A 25,459-nucleotide genomic window follows, 5' to 3' on the forward strand; every position below is an offset into this window, starting at 1 on the left:
AAAGAGGCAGAGAGATACACATGAGTGAAAAGCCTAGAGTAATTTCATATTTCTTTAGGTTGATTGTGTCTTGTATCTTGTACCAGTGAGGTACCCCTTTCTTAGTTGGGTGAGCACTAAGAGTGAATAGTTAGGTATTAGCATAACCAAGTCAAGTTAGGTTAGAACTTGAGTGTGAAAGGATTGGGTCAATCCTGTGGAATTGGTGTATGTAATACTGTAACTATAGTGAAAATTTCACCACAATTGCATAAGGCAACTGAACCAGAATACATGATGGTGTCAGTTTCTCTCTTCCCTGCTCTGTTTTGTTTTCTGATATTTATGAGACAAAATGAATTGTCTCGTAAACTTTTCGCTGCTGAGTTCAAACAGATTCAGATTGCAAATTTGTTTTAAAAGGGTTATTACAGTAACTTAAAACAAGGTTATAGATTCAACTCCCATTCTCTAAGCATTCTACAACCTTCAACATAAATGAATGATATAACATATTTATATCATTATTTCAACCAAAAACTCTAATAAATGCATGCCAAATTCAAAGGTCTAAAGATGATACAACCTCAAGTACTATGGTTGTAACCCCACAATAACTACTCATATACATACCTTTTCAGGCCTTTAGAGAATTTTTCATTGACAATGCTTGCAGTCAATGCTACACAACATACCATAAAAGCCACAACCTTTGCCATTTGTAGCAGACATCGTACATGTAACACCCTAACTTTTAGTACGTCATGATCGTATCAAAAGTAAGGCGTTGCACTAATCTATTTTCCTTATTTAATATTTAATATTGATCCTTTAGTTCGATATCACGTTTCAATTTTATAGAAAGTAACTGAAAATTTTGTTTTTATTAATTAAAATCACATATCAAAGATCTCCAAATAATAATAATCACATAAATATTAATAATAGATATTATACACAAGAAATCAAAACAAAACTCAGTTATAACATCTATCCCTCTGTATAAAATAAAAATCCTAAGCAACAAAGGCGAGGGAATTCTATAAAAGCAACATAAATCATAAATAAAATCTAAACTGATTGCCCGCAGCTTCGTATTGAGCCTTTGAACCTGTCACTGAAAAGGTAGAAAATTTTGGGGTGAGAACAAACCACACGTTCTCAGTAGGAAATGGAAATGCCGTAAAAGTAATGAAATAAAATGCAAATAATTATCTTACTCAATAAAACCATTTTTATCAAATCCCTCAATATACTTTCAGTTTTAATTTAGATAATTAATTACTTTTTTTTAAATTTCTATATTCAAACAGATTTTAATCACAGAATTAATCCTATTAACCATCTCTCAGCCACATAATCATTTCTCAATCACAAGATTTCACCTTAATACACCCGTGAACTAATAGCACAAGAGATCCAAACCAACACACAAACAAGTCAAACAACACAAATATAAAGAAGTAATACAAACACAACCAAATGCAAATGTGCAAACAACATGATGCATGTCTATCCCTAACGCAGATAATGAGCTCATTTCTTGGTTTTGACCCACACCCGACGCAATCCAACTCGCAAGTCAGATAAGGAATTCCAGCAGCATAACCTCTGCAAGGTCCCAAACCTTTGCAGGCGCTGATTCTCCAGCTGAAGTATACCGAACATGACCTCTGCAAGTACTTGCAGGCGCTGATTCTCCAGTTGAAGCATGTGTCCCTTTCTCCTGGAAGCCATTTCATATACACGGGCATTCCCGCACAATCATTCATATATAAAGCCCACGGCTTAACATTTTCACATCGACACCACAAGTAATTACTTTCGTCATCTTCTCGTGACCTCTTAATCATTTCATAACAAACGCTTCGTGTTCTCTTTTCTCTTTCTTTCTCTGGCTTAACAAACCGAACTCATATCGTAACTTAAAACAAAATCTCTCTTCAAAAGATTGGATTTAAGACATTATACTTTTCTTAATAAATCGAATTCAAAATAGAATAAATCTTTTCTTAACTAAATAAATCTCAAATAATTTAATTTTCCGAAACCAAATCTTTTAAAATAGCATGTCAAACAAAGTGTCAAATTTTATAAAAATTTGGGTAGCACCTCGCTTAAAACTCGGACTTAGCCACCCATTACGGGTTCCCTCTATCTCAACAATCCATCAACCCTTTTATCAGCAATTATCACTACAACAGATTCTCAATAATCATCTCTTCATAATTCAGTTTAACAACTAACATCCTATCATCAATTAAATTCAGAATTTCCATCAACCATTCTTTAAAAAAAATAAACCAGTCCAACTTCAAAAATTCATAACTAATTTCCCAAAACCAATTCTCAATCAGTCACCAATCAAGTCCACTACCGTTACCATATATCGAATGACTAGCTCATCAACAACCAATTCAATATAATTCATCAAAGATCAAGATTTCAATTCATTCATCACAACTAACTTTTCTCAAATATGTTTCATTCAATAATTAACTTATCATATTTCAATTTAATAACAATTAAGCACCCTTACACTCCCAATTTTGTATCTAAGCCTAGAACTCTTCCAATATCACAATTCCAACTTCCATTTCATTAAACAAAGTTATTAAAAAATTAGTAGTATAGCCCCAAGAACTCGGAATAAATAATTCACAAAATTACACATACATATTCACAATGATTCATCAACTTCCAACAGCATTTTCAAGCATACCCTCATCATCATCAAATCACATAACCAACAGAAATCATCATCCTCAAACACAGCCACAAATCAATCTCATCACAATTTTATCACATTCAACCATATCCACAATCACCAACAATCTCAATTTAATCAATTTTCATCAATTAATCAAACAAGACATTTATAAATTATTTGCGGTTACTCACTAACCTTCAATGGCATTCATAAATTAAAACAGCTAATTTTAAAATAAATCCCCTACCTTAGTCGAAACCCAAAAGTTAAATGCGACAACCCTTTTTATTCTTTAATTCGCAGCAGCGACGGTGACATCAGTTCTCTCGGAGCAGAACAACAGCAACCTCAGCATCAATTATAGCTTTTTCGAATGATAAACCGGCATCGATCGATTAAAACGGAGAGATAATATATACATACACTGATGAAATTAGAACAACTTGGCAGAGATCAACAAAATTGGAATAAAACAAAGGTAAAAGCATGATAGGTTTAGGAATTACAGAATTGAGACCAAGACAAGAAAGTGATGCTAGTGGTGGCATTCATGGCAGGAACCCCTAACAGAACCGGAAGCTCTAACAACGGCTAACTATGGCGGCAGCAGGACGCGACGGAGCCAAACCCTAGCAGTGGCGGTGGTGGTTCGACGTCGTGAAGGCATGGGCGGCGCAGAACAGGGCCTCGCTCCTACCCCAGACTTCGGTTAGTCTCTCTTTCTTCGTGAAGCCGCATACCGCGATAACAACGGCGGCGCTCCTCGCGACTCTATGGACGGAGATGGGCTCAAACGGTGGCGGCGTCTTCCTTCCCCTAGCCCTTGGCTGGCGTCCTCAGTAGCTCCCTCACGAGCTCTCTCCCTCTCTGCCCGGTCTCTCTCTCATCGCAGCGCTGGCAGCGGCAGCGGGACGGCTCGACGGCGGCTCCAAGATAGATCGGCAGCAGCACAATGGTGAGCTGGGCGGCGGGGCGAGGTCACCGTCCCTCCTTTCGCGATTCTCTTCTCCATGCATGTGTGAGCGCCACTGTGGGTGTGTTTGTGTTTGTGAGTGGTGTGATTGTGTGTGTATATGCGTTGGGGGAGGGATGGGTTAGGATTTGTATCAATTAGGGTTTTAATTTGGGAATTAGGATTTTGTGTATGAAATTGAGAATTTTGGGTAGTTTAATAATTTTAATAAAATTATGAGATAATAGAATAATTAAAAATTAATTTTAAATCTAATAATAATATCTATAAAATTATCATTTAATCATCAATTTATAAATTATTTTCAACTCAATATTCTAATTCAATATTTAGAGATAATCAAATTAATTTTTTTTAAATTATAAAATAGAGCTAAAAATTTAATTATTCAAATTAAAGTATATAAAATTCTCATTATTTTTAAATTATTAAAATTTTAAATCATGAATAAGAAAATACCCAATTGGTATAAATATCTCACAAAATATATTCTTGAATAAATAAAATAAATCATAATTAATTTTATTATCTAATTTTCAAAAATTCGGAGTCTTACAGTACATCATTTGAATTTAGTTTTCGCAAGAATTTATCTTTAAACACCAAAATGACACCTTCAACAAATTTTTTCAAGCATTTAATTGTGGTGCCCTTATCTATGCAAACATAATCATCAACAACATCAGCTGCTATACCATATGCTAACATCCGTATCACAGTAGTGTATTTTTGCAGTGGTGACAAGTCATTTCTTCCGGTTGCATCATCCTTCTATTAGAAATACGGATAGACATTTGAGAGGACGTCTACTATTCAAAGGAACACGTGTCTTCTCATTCGAAACCTCCATCGAAAAATGCCAGCATTATACATTGGCTCATCTGCAAAGTAATATTTGAAAAAGCGATCATGTCCTGCTTCTCGATCTCTGTTCATCCATCTATGAGGAGTTTGGAAAGAGCTTCTCTCGATCCAATTATCCATGAGTGTGTTATCTCGCCTTCTTTTTTTTACCATTCAAAACCTCATTAAACATATCATCAAAATTTTTAGTCATTTCTTGAAATATAATATTTAGTATTTTTTTTAGGTAAGAAACTAGCTTTGAAATGTAGTTTGTGCTTGTAAATGTTTAATAACTAATATTTATAAGTGTATCTGCAACAAGTAGTTACTCTTCAACGGCTAGTTTTACAATGTCTATTTCACAACAACTAGGCTTTTTTCTTGTCTAATTTTAAAACTGCTAGTTTTGCAATGGTTACTTTCATAAACAATAACACATAATAATATTGACTAATTTTAAAAGTTACATCACAAATGAATAAAATATACTACATCACATACGATAATACACAATAAAAATAAAACAGACTACTTAACTCCATGAATATAAGAAACGATTAAGTAAACTACTTATTAATTATTTTTTCATATGCAATCTCATGAAAAGCTCGTCTTTTTTCACTCATTGTAGATATGTCAACATTAAGTATTTGCATATCCGTTTCTCTTTCCCTTTCCTTAATTTGTGGAACAAAGTTTATAGACCAACTTCTTTATATCATCAGCATTTGAACCACTCCTTATGTTTCGACTAGCTTGATCATAGCAACCAACAACTACCTTGTTGATCTTATACCATCGTTTCTTACATGCAACTGCCCCTTTTTATATTTGTGCTAAATTCTACACATTAGCCGTGAATTCGATTCCAAAATGTTTGTCCTTTTGGTCGTTCAACCATGCACTGATCAACATCTCATCTTCTTTTCATTGCCAGTGTTGAATACTATCTTGCCTACAATTTTCAATGTCATCATCATTGAGGTTGATAGCATTTAATCCATGAAGGTTGGGAAAATCTGAATATTGCGAATTTTGCCTAGATTGTATTGGAGTCTGAAGGGATGGGTTAGAGAGTCACCATACTAGATGAGTCATGTCTCGATGCACTGAATTGAGTTGAAAACGGCAAGAATGTTGGAGTAACATTTTCGATAGAGGGGATAAATATGGATAAAAATGGATAATATGGTGTTTGTGAATTTTGATTATATGGTTGGAGAATAGGACATTAATTATTATAAGGAACTTGAAAATTGAAATTAGAAAGATTTTGTGGATTTGGACTTTGAAAAGTATTTGGTAGTGTGAAGTTTTGATTTAAATTTTGAGAGTTTGAAGTTTGAGATTGTTAGGTATTTAGAGTTTGAGAAAATTTTGTAAGTAATTGAAAAAAGAATTGAATTAGTTTGGGTCCATTTTTTGAACAAAAAATATCAATAGAATTTAGATTTTGTAATTTTGAAAGAAAAATGAAAAAGAGTAGAAGACATTGTGAGAAAAGAAGTATATGTAAGTAGTATATATAAAGTAATAAAATATTAATTTATTAATAATAACGGTAATATAGTAACGGTCACATATACATCCTTAATATATATATATATATATATATATATATATATATATATATATATATATATATATATATATATATATATATATATATATATATGCAATGGTCAAAATAAACAACTTAAATTTAGTTAGCACTTTAGATTTTATAAATAAAAAAACAACTTATTTAAAAATTATTTTATAATGTGTAAAAATTAAATTTATTTTTTTATTCAAACAAGTTTAATTAATTATGATTTAATATAATATAAATAATGTTCAAAGTGTTCCTTAGAATCCTCTCCAATCTTCTTCTATTATATGTCTATTTAATTAATTATAATTTAATATAATTATTTATTTTTAAAATAACTTCCACATGGTAAGTTATTATTAGTTACTCTAAATTCCTATAAACTGGAAGTTTCTCTTCTTGATGTATGAGTAGAGACTCTCTATTTCTCTTTTTCAATAGTTGGTCCTCATCTTTTGACAGAAAAAATTAAAATGAAACCGATTTAGTAGCATTGAAGTTGCTCTTAAAGACTCAAAAGTACTCACCTAAAAAATGTGTAAAGTAAAATGTACTTTTTAACCAATGTTTTAAAATGAGCTTGTCCATCAAGCTAAACCTTTTAAAAGTAGCTTTTCTTTAACTATTTGCAGAGTATAGTATAAAACTACTTTAAAAAAATGATGTAGATATAAGCAAAAAGCATTTGTCTTTTGCACATTTTAATGACGTATATAATATATATAATGATCCCAAACCTTAGAAAAAACAAGTAGAAAGATTGCTAAAAGAAAGTTCTGTAAAAAAATTTTTAAAGTTTCTTTTTTGCTTTTCATTCTATTCTGTAACTCCTTTCTTAGGAGAAATTCTAAAGATAATTTTAGTAGTTTTAATTTCATATCTTAGTCCGGACTACATTCTTATAAATCTAAGAATAGTTTGTGTTCATTTGAAATTATCTTTGAATTACTCAAAACTAGGATAAGTTTTTGAATTTCTCAATACTACTTAGAAAATATTGTGAGTTATTGAACTTCACAAATCTTTTTCGTAAAGTGATCTAAGAGTAATTTTTAGTCTTGAGAAGGGTTAAGGAAAGAATATCCAAAATTTTTAGATGGATGGAGTATCCAATTTGAGGCACTGCTTAGTCCTAAAAAAGTTTGAAGAAATAATATCTGAAATTTTTAGGTTAGTGAAGAGCCAATATGAGTTATTTCGTAAACCTAAGAAGGCTTGAGAAAATAATACCTCATGTTCTAATGTTGATGGGTTACCCAGTTAGGGTCTTACTTAAAAAGGTTAGGAAAATACCTAAAGCTTTTAGATTGAGTTAAAATGCAATTTGAGTTAAGACTTATAACACCATTACTGTCAACGATCTATACTACATGCCTACAATCATGGATTTTATTATGGATAAGAATAATATATCAAGGATCCGATTAAATGATCTTCATACATTACTAGCTTGACACAAGGATAACGCATATTAGAGAAATGATGGAGTCATAACTCGAAAATCTAATAAATCACGATACCGAAACGTATACCCAAGGCTATAAATGCCTAAAGGTCTCATAGTAACAGTATAATAAAGGGATAGGAAACCTCGAGGAAAGACACTTTTCATCACTACAATCACCATAAGTACACTACTGACTTAAGTTTCAGAGTACCTTTGTAGGTATCCTCCTGGTCTGGTGTCCACACAACTCATGTCAGGTCCCAAAAACTCATGAGTTCGTAATATCCAAAGGTACAAACATTTGGCACCGTCTATAGGAATCCTGAGAAGTGCTTCACGAGGATGGGCATGAAACTGATCCCAATACCATGGATGAACATCAAGTTCCTCCAGGTTTTGGGAAACATCTAGACCACAATACCAGAGCTCGGCACTTTGTTGGCCTAGGATCGGTAGATTTCATTCATGCAATGAGGAAATGCGTCATAAGAGGCAAGGCGTTCCCATTTACCTTATCTCGGCCAGCGATGACATGGTTTAATACTTTATCTTCTGGTTCTATCTCCTCGTTTTATGATATCAAGGTAAAGTTTCTTGCTCACTTCACCACAAGGCGAACTTAAGCCAAGCACCCTATCTCATTAATTAGTGTGGAGCAAAGAATTGGAAAAAGCATCTAAGATTACCTAGACCGCTTTAATAAAGCATTTTTGGAGGTTAATACACGAACTCCCGAGGTCGTGTGTCTTTTTCTCATTGTTGGATTACTCCAAGGGGATTTTAGGAGGCATTTCACTTCTAAAGATGTCAAATTCATGGAAGAAATTCATCAGATTGCTCTAAAATACATGAGGGATGAAGATGTTTACAGAATAGTTTTGACGAAACGAAATAATCTAGCCCCCTCACTTAATAAGGCAGGGAGCTTGGGTCAGACTACTCCGAAGTCATTAGTTCCTCGTGTAGGAAAGTTCTCCATGTATACCCCTCTAGTTGAATCATTAGTAGAAGTTTATCAACAAGTATCACATAGGGGTATACTTCCCAAAGAAAGATAAATATGACCAAGGACTTCCTTGAACAAATCACAGTATTGTGATTATCACAATTCCTATGGTCACAGAACACAGAACTGCATAGATTTAAAGGATGTTTTGGAACAGGCTATTCAAGATGGGAAGTTTCTCGAGATTATTGTTAGGCCGCCTCGATGGCATAAAGATGATGCTCGTTTTTTCAATTATGAAGCATGGCTAAGTGATCCAACTCACATTGGACCTAGTGCCCAAGTGGTTTGGCCAATAGTGGGCCAAGAAATATTAAATGGTGATGTTGGTGGGGGTTTCCAAGGAATACAAATAACCTCCAATTTTTTTTCAGATTTGGTGAGCCTCTGAAGACGGGGAAGCCAAGAACCCTAAAAATGCTAAACCCAGTGAAAACCAGGATGGCACTGCTCAAGTAGTGGTAAACTTGGTGGTAGGAAAGAATGGATTGGCAAAGTCCAGGAATGCAGTTAAGAAGGACATTAAGATTGCGAGTTCCAAAGTGCTGAAGGTGCAAACTTTCCCAAATGTTTAATTTATTTTAGAAGACTTCTAACACATCACATTTGATGATGATGAGCCTTTAGTGATCACAGCTAAGTTGGGAAATAGAATTTCCAAAAGGATCTTTGTTGATACGGGACAGATTCAAAATTGCTTTTCAGAAATGCATTTGATGCGTTGGATTTAATCGACCAGCACCTAAAGCCACATCTTCCCCGTGTGGTAGATTTGGGAGATCATTTCCATCAAGTCCGAAAATGTGGTAAACCTCCTCTTTACTTTGGGGGAAGGAACTAACGTTCATATGGTACATGCTAAATTTGTTATTTTAAAGGATTCTACAGCTTACAATGTGATCCTCGAAAGAAAGACGCTCAATAATCTCTGTGCATTTATCTCAACAAAATTTTCTGCCATGAAGTATTTGACCTTTGAAGGTCGTGTGGCTACAATTCGCAAAGATCAGATAGCCGCTGTCAGATGTAATAAGGCAAGCTTGACTTTGAAGGATAAGGCCAAAAACCCTACTAGAGTATTTCTAGTGGACTTGGACTCTCGTGTTCAGAAAAAGCCAAGGCCAGAGCCTAATGGAAATCTGGATAAATTTTCAGATAAACAGAACGGTTATCCACCTATAAAGGTGGAACTACTCCAACAAAAGTGGTTATGAGTCCTACTATAAATACAATGACACTCCTCAAGTATATTTGACGTTCTAATCTACTAAAAACCCTACTTAAATCCCTTACTAACTTAAGCATCGAAGTGTCTTGCAGGTACCACCCCTCACCTCCTCACAAGAAACTCGGATGGTGGCTCCATTCTGTAAGAACAAGTTGGAGGCTGCCTCAGAAGAAGTCTGGACCTTATGTTCAGGCCCAAAATCAATGTTTCTAGTAACTTTCGGAACATTGGCACCGTTGTCGGGGACCTGGAGCTCGACCCTTGTCAACGGCAAATAATCTGTATAAAGACGGTCATACGGCATCTGAATCAGAACCCGAACCTCAACGGGACAACCTCCCACTTTCAATACCCCCACCACGCAAGAGGACGCACATTTCTCATGGAGAAGGAACGTCCTAAAACCCCCAGCTGAGGTGGATTCAATCAGAGATACATCCACCAGAAGAGGAAGAACCACCAAATCCCACGAAGATACTAGGTCTGGTCCACGGTCACAATGGACGACTGGACAACGGGAAGCAGAATGAGAACTACAAAGGGACGTGCGACAACGAAAGTCGAAAGGAGTTAGAAGAAAAGCTCTTAAAATTGGAAGCCGATCTCCAAAAGCGAAGCAACTGAGTAGATCGAGAAGAAAAGTTCATGCGGGACAAAGTTTTAAGGAATTTCAAAACTCCCGATATGGATCTTTACAACGAACAACCGATCCAAGACACCATATCAGCAATTTTAAGAATCGGATGTATCTAACCGACGCCTTTGACGTTACTCGTTACAAAGCATTCCCAACAACCTTTACTAAAGCTGCGATGAAGTGGTTTGATAACTTACCCCCCCAGGTCGGTAACTTGCTTCGACGACCTGGCAAGAAAATTCTTTTCTAGATTCTCTATTCAAAAGGATAAAGTAAAACATGCCCCGAGTTTGTTGGGAGTTAAGCAAGAGGTCGGGGAGACACTCCGAGATTACATGAAAAGATTCAACAAAGCATGCTTGGAGATTCAAAACCTACCCACTAAAGCAGTAATAATAGGATTAGTGTGGCCTTAAAGAAGGGCTGTTTTCTCAATCATATCCAAGCAACACGTAGCCTCCTTGTATGAAGTATAAGAATGGGCAGAGAAGTATATCAACATAGAGGAGAACTCACGACTGAGAGAACCACTTCCGAGACCTAGCCTGCCTTATCCATCTCGGGAAAAAGATAAAAAAGCTAAGAATAAAGAAAAATACAACTCGGAAAAACCTCAAAGATATCATAACTACACCCCCCTCCGGGTCTCTCTTGTAGATGTTTATAGAGATATGTCACACTAAGAAGCTTTCACCTCCTCGTCCAATTAAACACAAAAAGGTAGGAAGTCAGACAGAATACTGTGAGTACCACAAACTCTATGGGTATTCTACCAACGACTGTTATGATTTAAAGAATGTCATAGAAAAAAGTTGGCCAGAGAAGGCTGACTAGATAGGTACTTGGCGAGTAGGTCAGACGACCCGAGGAAGAAAAAAAGAGATGAAGAAGGGGGACGAACAGAACGTCCACCTCAAACCCCCGAGCGCCACATACACGTGATTAATGGGGGATTTGCTGGAGGAGGAATATCTAAATCATCACGAAAAAGGCAACTTAATGAAGTGTATCAACTCGAGGAAGATAGCAAATCTCCCGACTTGCCAACAATCTCTTCCACTAAAGAAGATGCTCAAGGGGTAACACCTAGCCATGATGACCCTGTGGTGATAACTATGATCCTCGCCAATGCAAATCTCTATAGAACACTAATAAATCAGGGCAGATCGGCGAATATACTATTTAAACCCCCTTTTGACAAGCTCAGACTAGAAGAAAAGGATCTAAAAGCATATCCGGATAGTCTCTTCAGACTAGAGGATATGCCAATCCGACCTCTTGGGTACATTTCTCTATACACCACTTTTGGAAAGGGTGCAAAGTCAAAGACCTTGAGCATCAACTACATTGTGATTGACGTCACCTCAGCATACAATGTCTTAATAGGACAGACAACCTTGAACCGACTTGCAGCTGTTGTCTCTACACTTGACCTATGCATGAAATTTCCCATAGCAGAAGGGATTGCCACCATAAAGGGAGATTAGAAACTAGCACGCAAGTACTACAATGAAAGCTTAATTTAAAGGGCAATCCTGGAGGGAAATATGTCAACACCATCAAGCTTGGAGGTGTTCGAACTCGGGAGGAACTGCGTCCCCAACCCGGAGGTCAAGTGGAAGAAGTGCAAATTGGAGATCACCTTGAAAAAATAATGAATATAAGGGCTAACTTGGAAGAAGGTCTAAAAAAGCAACTCATTGACCTTCTAAGAAAGAATTCCAACCCCTTCGCTTGGAAAGCATCCGATATTCCTGGCAGAGATTCTGACCTGATGTCTCACAAACTCGTTGTCTACCTGGATTCTAGGCCTATCCAGCAAAAGTGGTGAAAGCCCAAACCCGAAAAGACACAGGTCGTGGAGGAACAAGTTCAAGCCCTATTAGAAGCAGGCTTCATAAGAGAAGTAAAGTATCCGTTGTGGCTGGCTAACGTAGTTTTGGTAAAGAAACAAAACGGAAGGTGGAGGATGTGTGTTGATTACACCGACGTCAACAAGACTTATCTCAAGGATCCATACCCTCTTTCCAGCATCAATGCCCTGGTCAACTCAGCCTCCGGCTATCGATACGTATCCTTCATGGATGCTTACTTGGGATACAACCAAATCCCGATGCATAAGCCAGACCAAGAAAAGACCTCGTTCATAACTCCAAAAGCTAGCTATTGCTATGTGGTAATGCCTTTTGGGTTAAAGAATATCGATGCCACATACCAGCAACTAATGAACAAAGTATTTTTCCCTCATATCGGAAAACTTATGGAAGTATATGTGGACGACATGCTTGTAAAAACCAAAGTCGACTCAATACTCTTGTCCGATCTCGCCGAGGTATTCTCTACAATAAGAAAGCATGGAATGAGGCTAAATCCCTCAAAATACACCTTCACAGTAGAGGCAGAAAAATTCTTAGGCTTTATGCTAACACAAAGAGGCATAGAAGCAAACTCGGACAACTGCAGAGCCATAATAGATATGAAGAGTCCGACCTGTCTTAAAAAAGTTTAACTAAATGGAAGGTTTCTAGCACTATCCAGATTCCTAGTAGGGTCAGCATTGAAATCATTACCCCTGTACTCAATTCTCAGAAAGGGGAAGCAATTTGAATGGACCTCAGAGTGCGACAAAGTCTTCCAAGACTTCAAAACCTTCCTAGGACAATCCCTATACTTACCCGATCCATAGCAGGAGAAGAACTCATCCTCTACCTAGTAGTAGCAAGTCGAGCTATAGCTTCAGCTCTGGTAAGAGAATATAAGGATGGACAACAGCTTATCTACTTTATCAACAAGGAGCAGAACTGAACTATAAAAATAGAAAAGTTTGCATATACCCTTATACTCGCCTCTCGAAGGCTCCGATCTTATTTCCAAGCTCATACCATAAAAGTCCACACTAATCAACCAATGAAACACATTCTACAAAAAACGGGCCTAGCAGGACGTATGCTGCAATGGGCTGTGGAGCTCTGACGGAGGAAAATTGTCAGTTAGAAATTTTCACAAAAATAATATCATTGAAGTATAGATCCAAACCAACAAACAACCCTCAATCAAAGTTTAATTTGTTTGTCACAAGTGCAAACCCCATAAAAACCGAGAGTATTTAAACATTGATTTTCTCTTAAGAAATTGCAGGAAATTATGCATATTATTGGTTATGAGATATTTTGGGGTTTTTATAATGATGAACAAGAAATGTAAATAGCAATAAAGCAAAGCTAGCAACTAAGATAATATAAGTGCTAAAAGATACTCATGGCAAGGATTAAGAGTCAAAGTTTCCCATCTTGTATCATTGACCACAACATGGTAGTTATAAAGAGTTAATTCCACTTAGTTTTTCTCTAACATCAGAGGGTTAAGTCAAGTGGACATAGTTCATCCTAAAACCAACTAACAACCCTAAATTACCAATGACACTGGATACCAATGATATCAAGGCACCTAAGTCCTCAATCTCAAGCCAAGAGTATAAAAATCTACTCTAAAATCTAACCAAGCATGTTATCAAACACTTGGAAGGTATAAAAATGAAAGCATGGTAAAAATGCAATAATAATAAAATATAAAACTACCAAATGTAAGATAACAATAATAACAACTCAATTAAACATCAATAAACATAAGAACATCAAATTGTATTAAATGGAAATTAAAATCAACAAGAGAGCATGAACATAAAAGTGACAAAATAAAGGAAATAACAAGTAAAACTAAGAAAGCAAGTATGTAGTAACAAGAAATTGCAATAAAACTAAATTAAGGCAAGATCAAAGCTTAAATCTAAGGAGAAATTAAACTATTCTACCCTAAATTCTACATAGAAGAGAGAGCTTCTCTCTCTAGAATGTGACCTAAAGCATGTTTCTAACTAAACCTCATTGCTCTCCCCCTTATCCTTCTTGAATTTGGCCTCTAATAGCTTTAGAAATGAGTTGGATTGGGCTTTGGCAGGTCCAGAAATCGCCCTCAGCATGTTTTCTTTAATGAGGCACGTGATCGCATTCGTGCATACGCATGACTGACCATGCGTACGCATGGTTGTGAAAAATTCAATCGTGCATACGCATCAATTTTCGTGTGTAAAACATGTAGTTGTACGTACGCATGAATGCTTGTGAGTACGCATGGCTATAAAACACTCCAAACTTCATTTCTTCATGAATTCTCCACTTTTGCATGCTTTCTTCTCACTCCTTCAATCTATACTTGCCTTGGAACCGTGGAAATCACTTCATCAAATACATCAAGGCATTGAATGGAATTAAAGTGAATTAAAATTATCAATTTAAGGGTCTAAAAAGCATGTTTTTACTCTTAAGCACAATTTAGGAAGAATTTACAAAACCATACTATTTTAGTGAATAAATGCAAGAGAAGTTAATAAATTCCACCCAATTAAAGCAAATAAATACTATGAAATGTGGATTTATCAAGCTGCTGGAGTTCGACCTATAGTATGAAGCTCGAACAGCAATCAAATCTCAATATCTCGCCGACTTCATTGATGAATAAACTGAAAGTCAAGGAAGCCCAACAACATGGAGTCTATATGTAGATGGGTCATCTAATAAAGCCAGTAGTGGGGCCAGCATTATCCTAGAAAGCGAACAAGGAACACGGACAGAACTCTCGCTAAAGTTCAAGTTTCTCACTTCTAATAACCAAGCAGAGTATGAAGCCTTACTTGCTGGCTTGAAGCTGGCTAAAAAAGTAGGGACAGAAAGACTAATAGTATTCAGTGACTCTTAAGTGGTAACTTCACATATTAACTGTACCTATCAAGCTAAGGACTCCAACATGAAGAAATACTTAGAAAGAAGCACGAGAGCAATTAGCACAGTTCTCACAAGGAGAAGTCCGACATAAAACCCGGGAATCCAACGCCCGAGCTGATGCCCTCTCAAAATTATCCAGCACCAAGCTAGGGGGCAACAATAGAAGCCTCATCCAGGAGACTCTCCATGCACCATCAATATCAAAAGGAGGTGACAGCACAGAGGTGATGACTATATCTAATCAACATTTAGGATGGATGACCCCTATAGTCAACTATCTTAAATTTGATATCCTCTCTGAAAATGAAAAAGAACCCCGAAGACTTATAAGGAAGGCACAAAATTACACGTTGGTTCACAACGTCCTGTACAAAAGAGGAATATCAACACCTCTCCTAAAGTGCATCCCAACCTCTAACACAAAGGAAGTCCTAGATGAGGTATACAATGATATATGTGGGAACCACCTGGGATCCCGATCACTAGCCAAAAAGGTCATCCGGGCCGGCTTCTTCTGGCCAACCTTACAAAGAAAAGTGCCGAGTTTGTTAAAAAATGTCCACCTTGCTAGAAGCATGCCAATTTTCATGTAGCGTCATCTCCCCCTGGCTATTTGCAAAATGGGGACTCGATCTTCTCAGACCATTTTTCCCAGCTCCAGGACAAGTTAAATATCTCATAGTGGAGATTGACTACTTCGCTAAGTGGATCGAGGAAAAATCACTAGCAACTATCACTACACAGAGAAGTCGGAAATTTCTATACAGGAACATCGTCACAAGATTTGGAGTTCCCCACTCCATCGCCACGGACAATGGAACCCAATTTTATGACTTAACCTTCAGGAATCTGGTGGCCGACTTCAAAATAAAATACCAATTCACATCGGTGGAACATACCCAGGCCAATGGAAAAGCTGAAGGTACCAATAAAGTCATACTGGCCAGGTTAAAACGCCGATTGCAGGTAACAAAAGGGGGGGGGCATGGACAGACGAGCTTCTCCAAGTCTTATGGGCATATCGGACAACCCCTCATTCAACGACAGGGGAGTCACCTTTCCGACTTGCTTACGGAATGGACGCCATGATTCCCATAGAAATCACTGAAGAGTTACCCAGAGTTATATTCTACAATGAAGGGGCCAATACCTAGGCACAAAAAGAAGAGCTCAACTTCCTCCCAGAAGTCCGAGAATGGGTCCGGATTAGAGAGGAAGTACTAAAACAAAGGATGACCCTAAGGTAATCAAAATGTGATCAAAAGAAGCTTTGCCACTAACGATCTCATACTGATCCGAAACGACATCGGAGTTCAAAATTCGGGTGAAGGGAAGCTAGCAGCAAATTGAAAAGTACCCTAAAAAATTGTCGAGGTCTTAGGAAAGAGTTATTATAAAGTGTCTCACCTACAAGGACGGGAGCTCCCGAGGTCTAGGCACGCATGCAACCTAAAAGAGTACTACAGTTGAGAAGTAAACTTTGCTCCCTAGCTAGTGTACTCTTTTTCCCAACCTTAAGATTTTTTTTCCCTAAAAAGAGTTTTTTCAAAAGGGGGTTTTAACGAGGCATCACAGTAAGGGCTAAGGGCAGTCAAAACCCTTAGTAGTAGGTTTCATGTAAAGGAATTTCTTATCCATTAATAAAAATTCCATTTACTCTTCAAAAAGTTTCTTATAAAACGCATTAATTTAAACTCGACAAATCGTGAAAATCATTGCCCGACCTAAAATGGTCGGCAATATGAAGCGACGAGGTACAAATTAATGTAAGAAGTTATATAAACAACTCGTAAAAACCGACCTCAATTATAAGGCAGAACAAAAACAAAGTGTAGAAGTAACTTAACAAAGTCTGACTACACGAAGTCGGAACTTAAAAAAGGAAATCTGCTCATTGTTTGGGTTCAGTAAATGAGCAGCATTGAAAAAGGTTGCTAAGACATAATAACAAACTAAGCAACTATATAAAAGCTAAATTCCAAAAAAAAAGGCTTAGCTTCATTTAAAAGAGCAAAAAGGCTTTCTAAATTTCAAAGTTGTTTGAATGCAACTACAAAAAGTTGTTAAAACTACAACCGATAAAAAATAAAGTGTCTAAGAAACTACCCACTATTATAAAATAAATCGTTTGCCAAAGGCCCACAAGTCAGGTCATTCAACAAAAAGAAAAATCACGAAAAACTACAAAGAGGGGCCAAAAAGAGGGTTAAGATCCTCCCTCGTCACGACGTCTTGACCTCAGGCAGGAGGGGTCGGAGGATGAACAGAGATCGGCACGGCCGGGATAGCACTAGGAGGCGAAGGAGGGAGTTCAGCATTAACAACCTCGGGCTGGACCTCGGGGGTTTGAAAAGCTTGACCGCCTTGCGCTCTCGAAGACTTCGGGTCGGGCAAAGGATCCTCCTCCTTGTCCTCGGGGGCCAGGACGATTTTTCCATCAATCACTTTGTTGTCTTGACTGAACAAGAAAAGATCGACCCCGGGGGCAAGGACCTGGACTTGAGCTTTCAGATTGTTAAACATTTCGTCCATCCCCTCAACCACAGACTCTTGAAGAGCAGCATATTCCTCTCTGACATTTTTTAACTTCTCCTGAAGGTCAATTTTCTCCCCATAAAGACGAGTATAACTTTCATCCGCTTTCTTCTTTATCCCCTCCGCCATGGCTGCAGCCGCTTCTGCCTTCTTTATCCGAGACCGAGCTTTCTCTAAGTCAGAGGTCAACCCATCTTTTTCCTCCTCCAGCTCCTTCTTTATCTCTTTAAGCCTTTCCACCTCAGCTCGGGAAGCCACCAAAGAGTTGTGGGTGGCACTAAGGGGAGTCTTCTACAACTCCTTGACCAAGGATGTACATACCCCAGCTATCCGAATTCCATTTTGGGCCATAAGCTGGAGATGGTTCTGAATAGCCGCATTGTCCATGCTAATGTGGCTATGGAGAAAGATGCTTTTCTCACTCCAAGCAATCTCGTCGAACTTTGTATCATAAATGCTCCTCTCCAGCAGTTTTTTGCCTTTTTGGAGGAGGCTCTGAAGATGAAGGAGAAGCAGGGACTGTCGCCTCTTTGACAGAGAATCAGGAGAAATGAATCAAATGGAAGGGGTGGGGATGACCTTCTTCTGGGCTGAAGAACCCGAATCTGTCTTCTTCGGGAAAGGTCAGACAGAAGCACCCCCGGCTTCTTTTTCCTGAATACCTCGGGCCACTTAGCTAAACAAGTTACAACAGAGAGGTTATAAAAGCTAAAGCTCGAAAATCTACCTAGCTCGAACCGAAATTGACTGGGGTTTCCTAAGAATCTTTTAGTATCCAAGTAAAGAGTTCGGCCCCAACACTCTTTAAACACGTCCACCACACACTTTTCAATATCATCTAAGGCATTTACGTTGTACTTAGCTATTATGGATTTTTCCTCCCATTACAGTGGAAAAGAAGGCTCATCATTTTCATCTAGATAGAAAGGCCAAGCACCCTCTACAGCTCGAATTTTAAAGAAATAGTTTTTAAAATCGTGGAAGAATTCATCGTAAATGTAAAAAACATTTCTACCTTGAATAATGCGAAAGGAAAACCAAGAAGAATTCCCTTTTGAAGATCCAGGTTTTGTCAAGACAAAAAGGTGAAAGAAGACCTTAAGGGAAGGTCAGACCTCGAGCTCTTGACATAAAAGTTGGTAGATTTTCAAAAAAGCCCAAAAATTTGCGTAAAGTTGGGAAAGAGCGACATTATAGGTCCAGAGGATGTTCGTTTCAAAATCGGAAAAAGAAAATGTAATGCCTAGTTTTGTAAAGAAGCAGTCATATGCATAGGAAAAGGGACGTTTCGAGTCGTCTAAGGGAGGAAAACACACCTTCTCCTCAGGATCGGGTACTATTATCTCGTAATTTCGCTCATCCTCTCTATTTTCACATAACCTATTATGCCTACGGAATACCTCACAGTACTCTTTATCAACTACAGGGACAGCGATAAGGACGGGAGTATCTACCCAAGTCAAAAGAGAGGAGGACTTTTGTCGGCATGTCTTTTATGACTAACCGAGACATAAAATCTACACATACAAATACAACAAAGAAATCATCACTACAGAACTTAGGTATCATTCAAAAGAAGTCGGACAAAAGAAACAAAATGCAAAATGCGATTTGAAAAACATCTTTTCAAAACAAGAATAAACAGAAATGGCATCTCTCCTGTGCCGATAGCAGCGACACCATTGGGGGTAACACGAACATAACCAACGAGTCACAAAGGACCACAATCCCTCAAAACACCAGAAACGTAGTTCAAACACATCACAAATGGCAAAAAGCAGTTTCAACAAGGCAGTTTCGAAAGAATTTTTCATTAGTAGACAAAGCGACAGCAACCAACAAATTTTCAGAGAAAAGTTTCAAAGATAGAACAAAACCAACATTATGAAGAACCTCTACTGCTACCTAAAAGGTTGCCTCAATGCAAACAGATTCAACAAGACCAACAAACAGTTACACGAAAAGAAGTCAAAAGTCAACAGTACCAACCTTGATGAAGAATTCGAATAAGGAAAGAGGCACGTCAAGTGGCAAAGACACGAACGATCTTCTTCACTAAATGCTCTCTCAAACAAATCAAGATAGAGAAAATCTTGAAAAACGAAAAATGATCGCGAAGCAAACAAAGAGATGGAATTTTTGCGAAGAAGAGAGCAACGGAAGCTCTTTTAGAAATGGGGAATAAGAAAAACGTGGAGCATTTTATAAGAAAGAAGGAGCAAAATAGTCCTTTCATCCCCCATTAAAGATGTGCGCGAATCTCAAGGGAAGTGTCGCAAAACGTTCACCCTTCATTTAAAGAGGCAATGTTCAAATTTTCAAAAACATGTCGAGTACCCGATCTCTTGAAGACGGCGTACCCGACGTCGAGACTAGAGCCACGAAATGCTTGAACCCAATCTCATATAAAGCTCGGATTCAAGCAGGGACACTGTTCATACTCAGGCCCAATAAAGGTAGAAGGCCCAATCTAAAGAGGAGGCCTATGCCGTATATCCAACCTCTTTGAAGAGGTCAGACGCAACGAAAGGAGCTCAGTGCTACTTGTCCAAACAAGTAACTGCCTCCGCAAATCTCTCTAACTATCTCTATCTTTCCTAAAAGATAGATTCCAACAAACTCCTCAGATAAAGGGAACGGTTATCCACCAATAAATGTGGAACTACTCCAACAAAGATGGTTATGAGCCCTACTATAAGTACACTGACACCCCTCAGATATATTTTACATTCTAATTTACTAAAGATCCTGCTTAAAATCCTTACTAACTTAAGCATTGGAGTCTCTTACACGTACCACCCCCACTTCATCACAAAGAACTCGGACGTCAGCTCCATTCCGTAAGAACAAGTCGGACGCTGTCTCAGAAGGAGTCTAGACCACTACAAGAAAATAGAGTTATTTTAACACTTTATTTTTTAACACTATAATTAAATGTCAAAATTAATATATATTTTTGACAAATATCATAAATGTCAAATTTTCTATGTTTTCTTGATGAATAATTTGACCGTAGAAAATTACTCATCAATTTTGACACTTATTTGTTTTCAATTTACTCCACTATTTTTCTTCTTCTTTGGCTCTGTTAATTTTGACATCACACTGCTTTCAGTTTAGGATTATACTACTCATTCTTTATCTTCAAAATCTCAAGTTATTCTTTAGTTTCAAGATCTCATCTCATTCTTTGTTAAAATTTTTTGTTGAGAATATTTTATAGTCAATAAGTGTCAAAATAAATAGTATTTTTGACAATTAATAAGTATCACAGAAAATATGTTCTCAAAATTTTCTAACAAATTATTTTTGACAGTCAATATTTATCAAAATAAGATTTAAATTTTTTTCACAATCACTTATACGTTAAAAATACTATTTTTGACAAAACTTTTATTAACATATTTTCATAGTTAAAATAATGTCAAAATTTATTTTTTTGACAAATTTTAATTTTCTTTTACACATTACAACCCTCAAAAATAATCTATATTGTTGTAGTGGACCTCACGTTCAAGCACAAAATCAATGTTTCAGATATCCCTTGGAACAATTATATGCCTAAATATATTACATATGTCCATAAAAAATTAAAATATTTTAGATTAACCATACTAAATATATACTAATATCAGTTATTAATATAAAATATATATTAAAATATAAAATATATATTATAAATAAATTAAAAATACATATTTATATATAAATAGATAATAACTAATTTTAGTGTATATATATAACCATTTTTGTTTTAGATTACATTACACCGTATATTTATGTACCGATCTTGTTTTCTTCATAGTTGAGAGAAAGATCAGAAACGATGATAGCTTGGATTGTAAATTATATGACCTTGGTGGATATGTTACTGGATAACCAATCAAGCCCTTCGTATAGTCCTTGGCCAGATGGAGCACAAGTTGCCTGAATGTACCTGCACTTATCAATAACCGCAATAATAACTACATGAAAATATCAATATCAGCTTCGAATTTTGGTGTTCATACTACTTTTTAGACGTACAAATTAGATAGCATAGCTCTAAGTACTTTATGCTTAGAGATTCTACTGTGGAGACAAGTCTAACAACTTATTCTTCTTATATGCAATCTCAAACTTTTTCCCTCAACCAAGCACTTTCAGTTTGTTACAACTTATCTGTTAACTTTTGAGTTATCTCGTTTATACTTTACGCATATGCATATTCCACCTATTCCAAAATATCTATGACGTTAAATTTTTTTATATATATTTATAAGAGTTAATATTTAATTTAGCCTTTAAATTTATATACGAATTTTAATTTAGTCCTGAAGTTTTAATTACCTCTATTTAGAACCTGTTTGAAAATGCTTTTGATTCATGAAAAGTCATATTAATGATGTTTGGTACAGTTTTTTATATATGTTTTTAACTTTTCGAAAAGTTATTTAAAAAAAGCTTTTGAAGAAGTAAAAAAATTTTATTTTTCTCATTCTCAAAAGCTTTATCACTCCTATTTATTAAACAACTTTAAATTAAATATTTCTATGATAACTTTTCGAATACAAAATAACTTATGTACAAGATGTCTCTAGTACGGGTTGAAAGATGGATTGAGAACTTGGGTTGAGGCAGATGCCGGATCACTTGACTGGAGCAATGGGGGAGGTACCCGCAAAGACACTCCGACGCTCAAGTCAGAATGGATCTAAGAAATATAAGGTGTGAAGAATGAATGAATACCTGGAGGGACCTGGGTCCTCTATTTATAGGTGATGGTGAATATCTTATCTTATCTTATTTGGCTAAGATAAGGGAGACGTTTGAATTCGAAAGTTGGTTAGGAGCTCTAGTGGGCTAGTTCCGGGCCTTCTGGAAGGGCGAAGCGGGTCAGACCCTGGTAACCGGGTTCGAGGACCGTTCCGGGTGTAGGATCGGTGGGCCGGATCCGTAACAGTTGCCCCCGGAGCGAGAGAGTGAGGGTGCTCGGTCTCATCGCTGGAGGAACCTTTTCCTCGCCATTGTGGTTTGGCAAGGAGATCGTTGTTTGGTTTTTCCGACCAAGGTCGAGAATTTTGGGGAGTTTCTAGTCGTTTCATGGTCAGGCGAGGACTGCGTTTTTTGTGCGTCTCATCACATGCCGGGTTTGATGACCGTTCCGAGGAAGGGCCCGGAGATCGGGTCTGGAACAGTTGCCCCTGGAGCATGAGAGCATGCTTACTTGGTCTCAATGGTAAGTTGTTTGGAGAGTCCAATTCTCTGTAGTTCGGGAGGCTGTGAGGAATGAATGAATACCTGGAGGGACCTGGGTCCTCTATTTATAGGTGATGGTGAATATCTTATCTTATCTTATCTTATCTTATCTTATTTGGTTAAGATAAGGGAGACGTTTGAATTATCTTATCTTATCTTATTTTATTTGGCTAAGATAAGGGAGACGTTTGAATTCGAAAGTTGGTTAGGAGCTCTAGTGGGCTAGTTCCGGGCCTTCTGGAAGGGCGAAGCGGGTCAGACCCTGGTAACCGGGTTCGGGGACCGTTTCGGGTGTAGGATCCGTGGGCCGGATCCGTAACAACTTATTTATAAGATACTTTTAATGTAAGTCATTATGTTTTAAACTCTTTTTTTAAAAGAACTTAATTAAGTTGTTTATCCAAACTGGCCATTAATCTCAAAATTTTGCAAACGTGACTCACATTATTAGTATCTGAGACAATTTTCGACACACAAACGTTAGTGAAGCATTGACATATATAGTCAGATGCCACTAGCAATTTGTAAATTGATATAGTTTTGGTTTTGGTTCTTAAATAACTCAAAAATCACGTCATATCACTAATTTTTGAAGAAAGCTTTTAATAAACAGCACTTACAATGTTTTTAGGCTATTTGAGTACCAAAACCAAAATGACGTCGTTTTCTTGACAGCATTCTGTTAACATCTATGCGTTAAAAATTATTTTCAAGAACTAATATGAAACACGTTCGTAAAATTTTGGGATTAAATAGAGGCACTTGAAACTTTAGAAACTAAATTGAGATTCGCTTATGAATTTAAAGACCAAATTATATATTATCTTAATTTTTAATAATTTAATGTATCTATCTGATATAATTGCAACTCGATACGTGGAGATATAAATGAAGCAAGGTTTTAAATTAACGGATATTTTGAAATTTAGGGAGTACTGTATATAAGGGATGTAAAAAAATTGAATTAGTTAGATTGATAATTTCATTTTAGCTGGAGCTCTTGCTTCTACTCTCTAATTAAATTGTGACTTACCAGCGGCGCTGGCGAAGCGAATGCAAACCGAGTTTATCTGTTATTTCTGAAACACTCATGGCATTTGGAAGGTCTTGCTTATTGGCAAAAACTAGCAATGTTGCGTCGCGAAGTTCAATCTGCAAGGAACGATATGGTTTCAATCACATATTTCCTTTTAATTCAAATTAGGATTTCATTACTGACCTCACTTAGCATCCTATGGAGTTCATCTCTGGCTTCAGAAATTCTTTCTCTGTCATTGCTATCTACCACAAAGATAAGCCCTTGTGTGTTCTGAAAATAATGTCTCCACAGTGGTCGAATCTACATAGAATTTGGCAAAATAATTATATCATACATAAATCTTTGACAAAGCACTTTGACGCATCAATCTAGGATTAATGGTCATAAATCATGTTGTACCTTGTCTTGTCCTCCAACATCCCAAACTGTGAAGCTAACATTCTTGTACTCAACAGTCTCAACATTGAAACCTGTTTCATTAAGAAAGTAATTAACAAATATATTATTTGTTGTTATAATGAACTAATGACAGACAATCTATAAACTTCTTTAGTGAAGAGTAAAATTGGATAGAAAGTGAAAATTGCAACTAAATTTTTTAGGAGAATGTGCATTGTACATGTCTTTTTTTAAATATTTTTCTCTTGTAATAAGAAGAATCGTTATTTTTCGTTAAAAACACTCTTCACCATAGCATTATTCGACAATCATAAACTTGGAAGTTGGAAGTTGGAACAACTGTGCAATCAGTGATATTACATCAAGTGCAGAACAAATAATATATAACTGCAACTTCAATGAACATTGAAGTGCAGAACAAATATTTCAATGTTTTTATTTAACAAATTTTGCTAAGAAAATATTGGAAACAGGAAAAACAACAAAATCTCTTGGTCTTCCTAAAATCCTGAAAATAGAACACTAAAAATAAACACAGGAAATAGAACAGAAACCAAACAGACTTTAATTTCAATTTTTCATCCTCTTCCAACACCAAGCAAACAAAGACATAAACACTTAATCATGGGATGAAGTAAGTAGTGGATCACCTATGGTTGGTATGGTAGTGACAATTTCTCCAAGTTTCAGCTTATAGAGTATGGTGGTTTTGCCAGCAGCATCAAGACCCACCATGAGAATCCTCATTTCTTTCTTTGAATACAGCATTCTGAATAGCCGTGATATCATCAAACCCATTGTACCTATTAGGAACTGAATCTGAGGCTGAAAAAACAGAAAAGTAAGACCAACAGAATTCTCCAGAGTCAATTAAACAATTTATGACAAAGAAAAGGAAGAAATAATTTACCTGCTTAGATGATATCTTATAGCAAAATATCTTTTAAGTACTTCACACTAGCAGATGGCGTATTATATAATCATCAAAAAGAGAAATTACCATTAAGAATTGATAGGAATAAGATTCAAATGTGGATTGATGAAAGCATA

At 36.6% G+C, this 25,459-nt stretch overlaps 1 protein-coding gene across 3 annotated transcripts; it reads right to left on the bottom strand.

Moving 5' to 3' along the window:
* Window positions 1–891: 891 nt before the first annotated feature.
* LOC112720528 (ADP-ribosylation factor 1) lies at window positions 892–25,459 on the bottom strand. 3 transcript variants are annotated; one of them, XM_025771491.3, is made up of 8 exons: window positions 25,320–25,459; window positions 25,060–25,234; window positions 24,410–24,480; window positions 24,191–24,310; window positions 24,005–24,123; window positions 21,589–21,670; window positions 20,530–20,615; window positions 892–1,096 (listed from the first exon to the last, which is right to left on the bottom strand). In XM_025771491.3, the coding sequence occupies exons 2-8, from the start codon at window positions 25,205–25,207 to the stop codon at window positions 1,051–1,053; spliced, it is 672 nt and encodes a 223-aa protein (XP_025627276.1). In that variant the 5' UTR covers window positions 25,208–25,234; window positions 25,320–25,459; the 3' UTR covers window positions 892–1,050. The 3 variants fall into 3 exon arrangements, with proteins under 3 accessions (XP_025627276.1, XP_072062688.1, XP_072062689.1); XM_072206587.1 differs by having other exon boundaries at window positions 20,503–20,615; XM_072206588.1 differs by lacking the exon at window positions 20,530–20,615.

The sequence above is a fragment of the Arachis hypogaea genome, chromosome 11 (genome assembly GCF_003086295.3).
Source record: "Arachis hypogaea cultivar Tifrunner chromosome 11, arahy.Tifrunner.gnm2.J5K5, whole genome shotgun sequence".
In the NCBI taxonomy this organism is placed as follows: Eukaryota; Viridiplantae; Streptophyta; class Magnoliopsida; order Fabales; family Fabaceae; genus Arachis; species Arachis hypogaea.

Coding starts and splice junctions, on each gene's coding strand:
- LOC112720528 (XM_025771491.3), bottom strand. CDS start 25,207: ATGGGTTTGATGATATCACGGCTATTCAGAATGCTGTATTCAAAGAAA. Junction 24,311..24,409: donor ATGTTGGAGGACAAGACAAG/GTACAACATGAT, acceptor AATTCTATGTAG/ATTCGACCACTGTGGAGACA. Junction 20,616..21,588: donor CCAGTAACATATCCACCAAG/GTCATATAATTT, acceptor ATTTTCTTGTAG/TGGTCTAGACTCCTTCTGAG.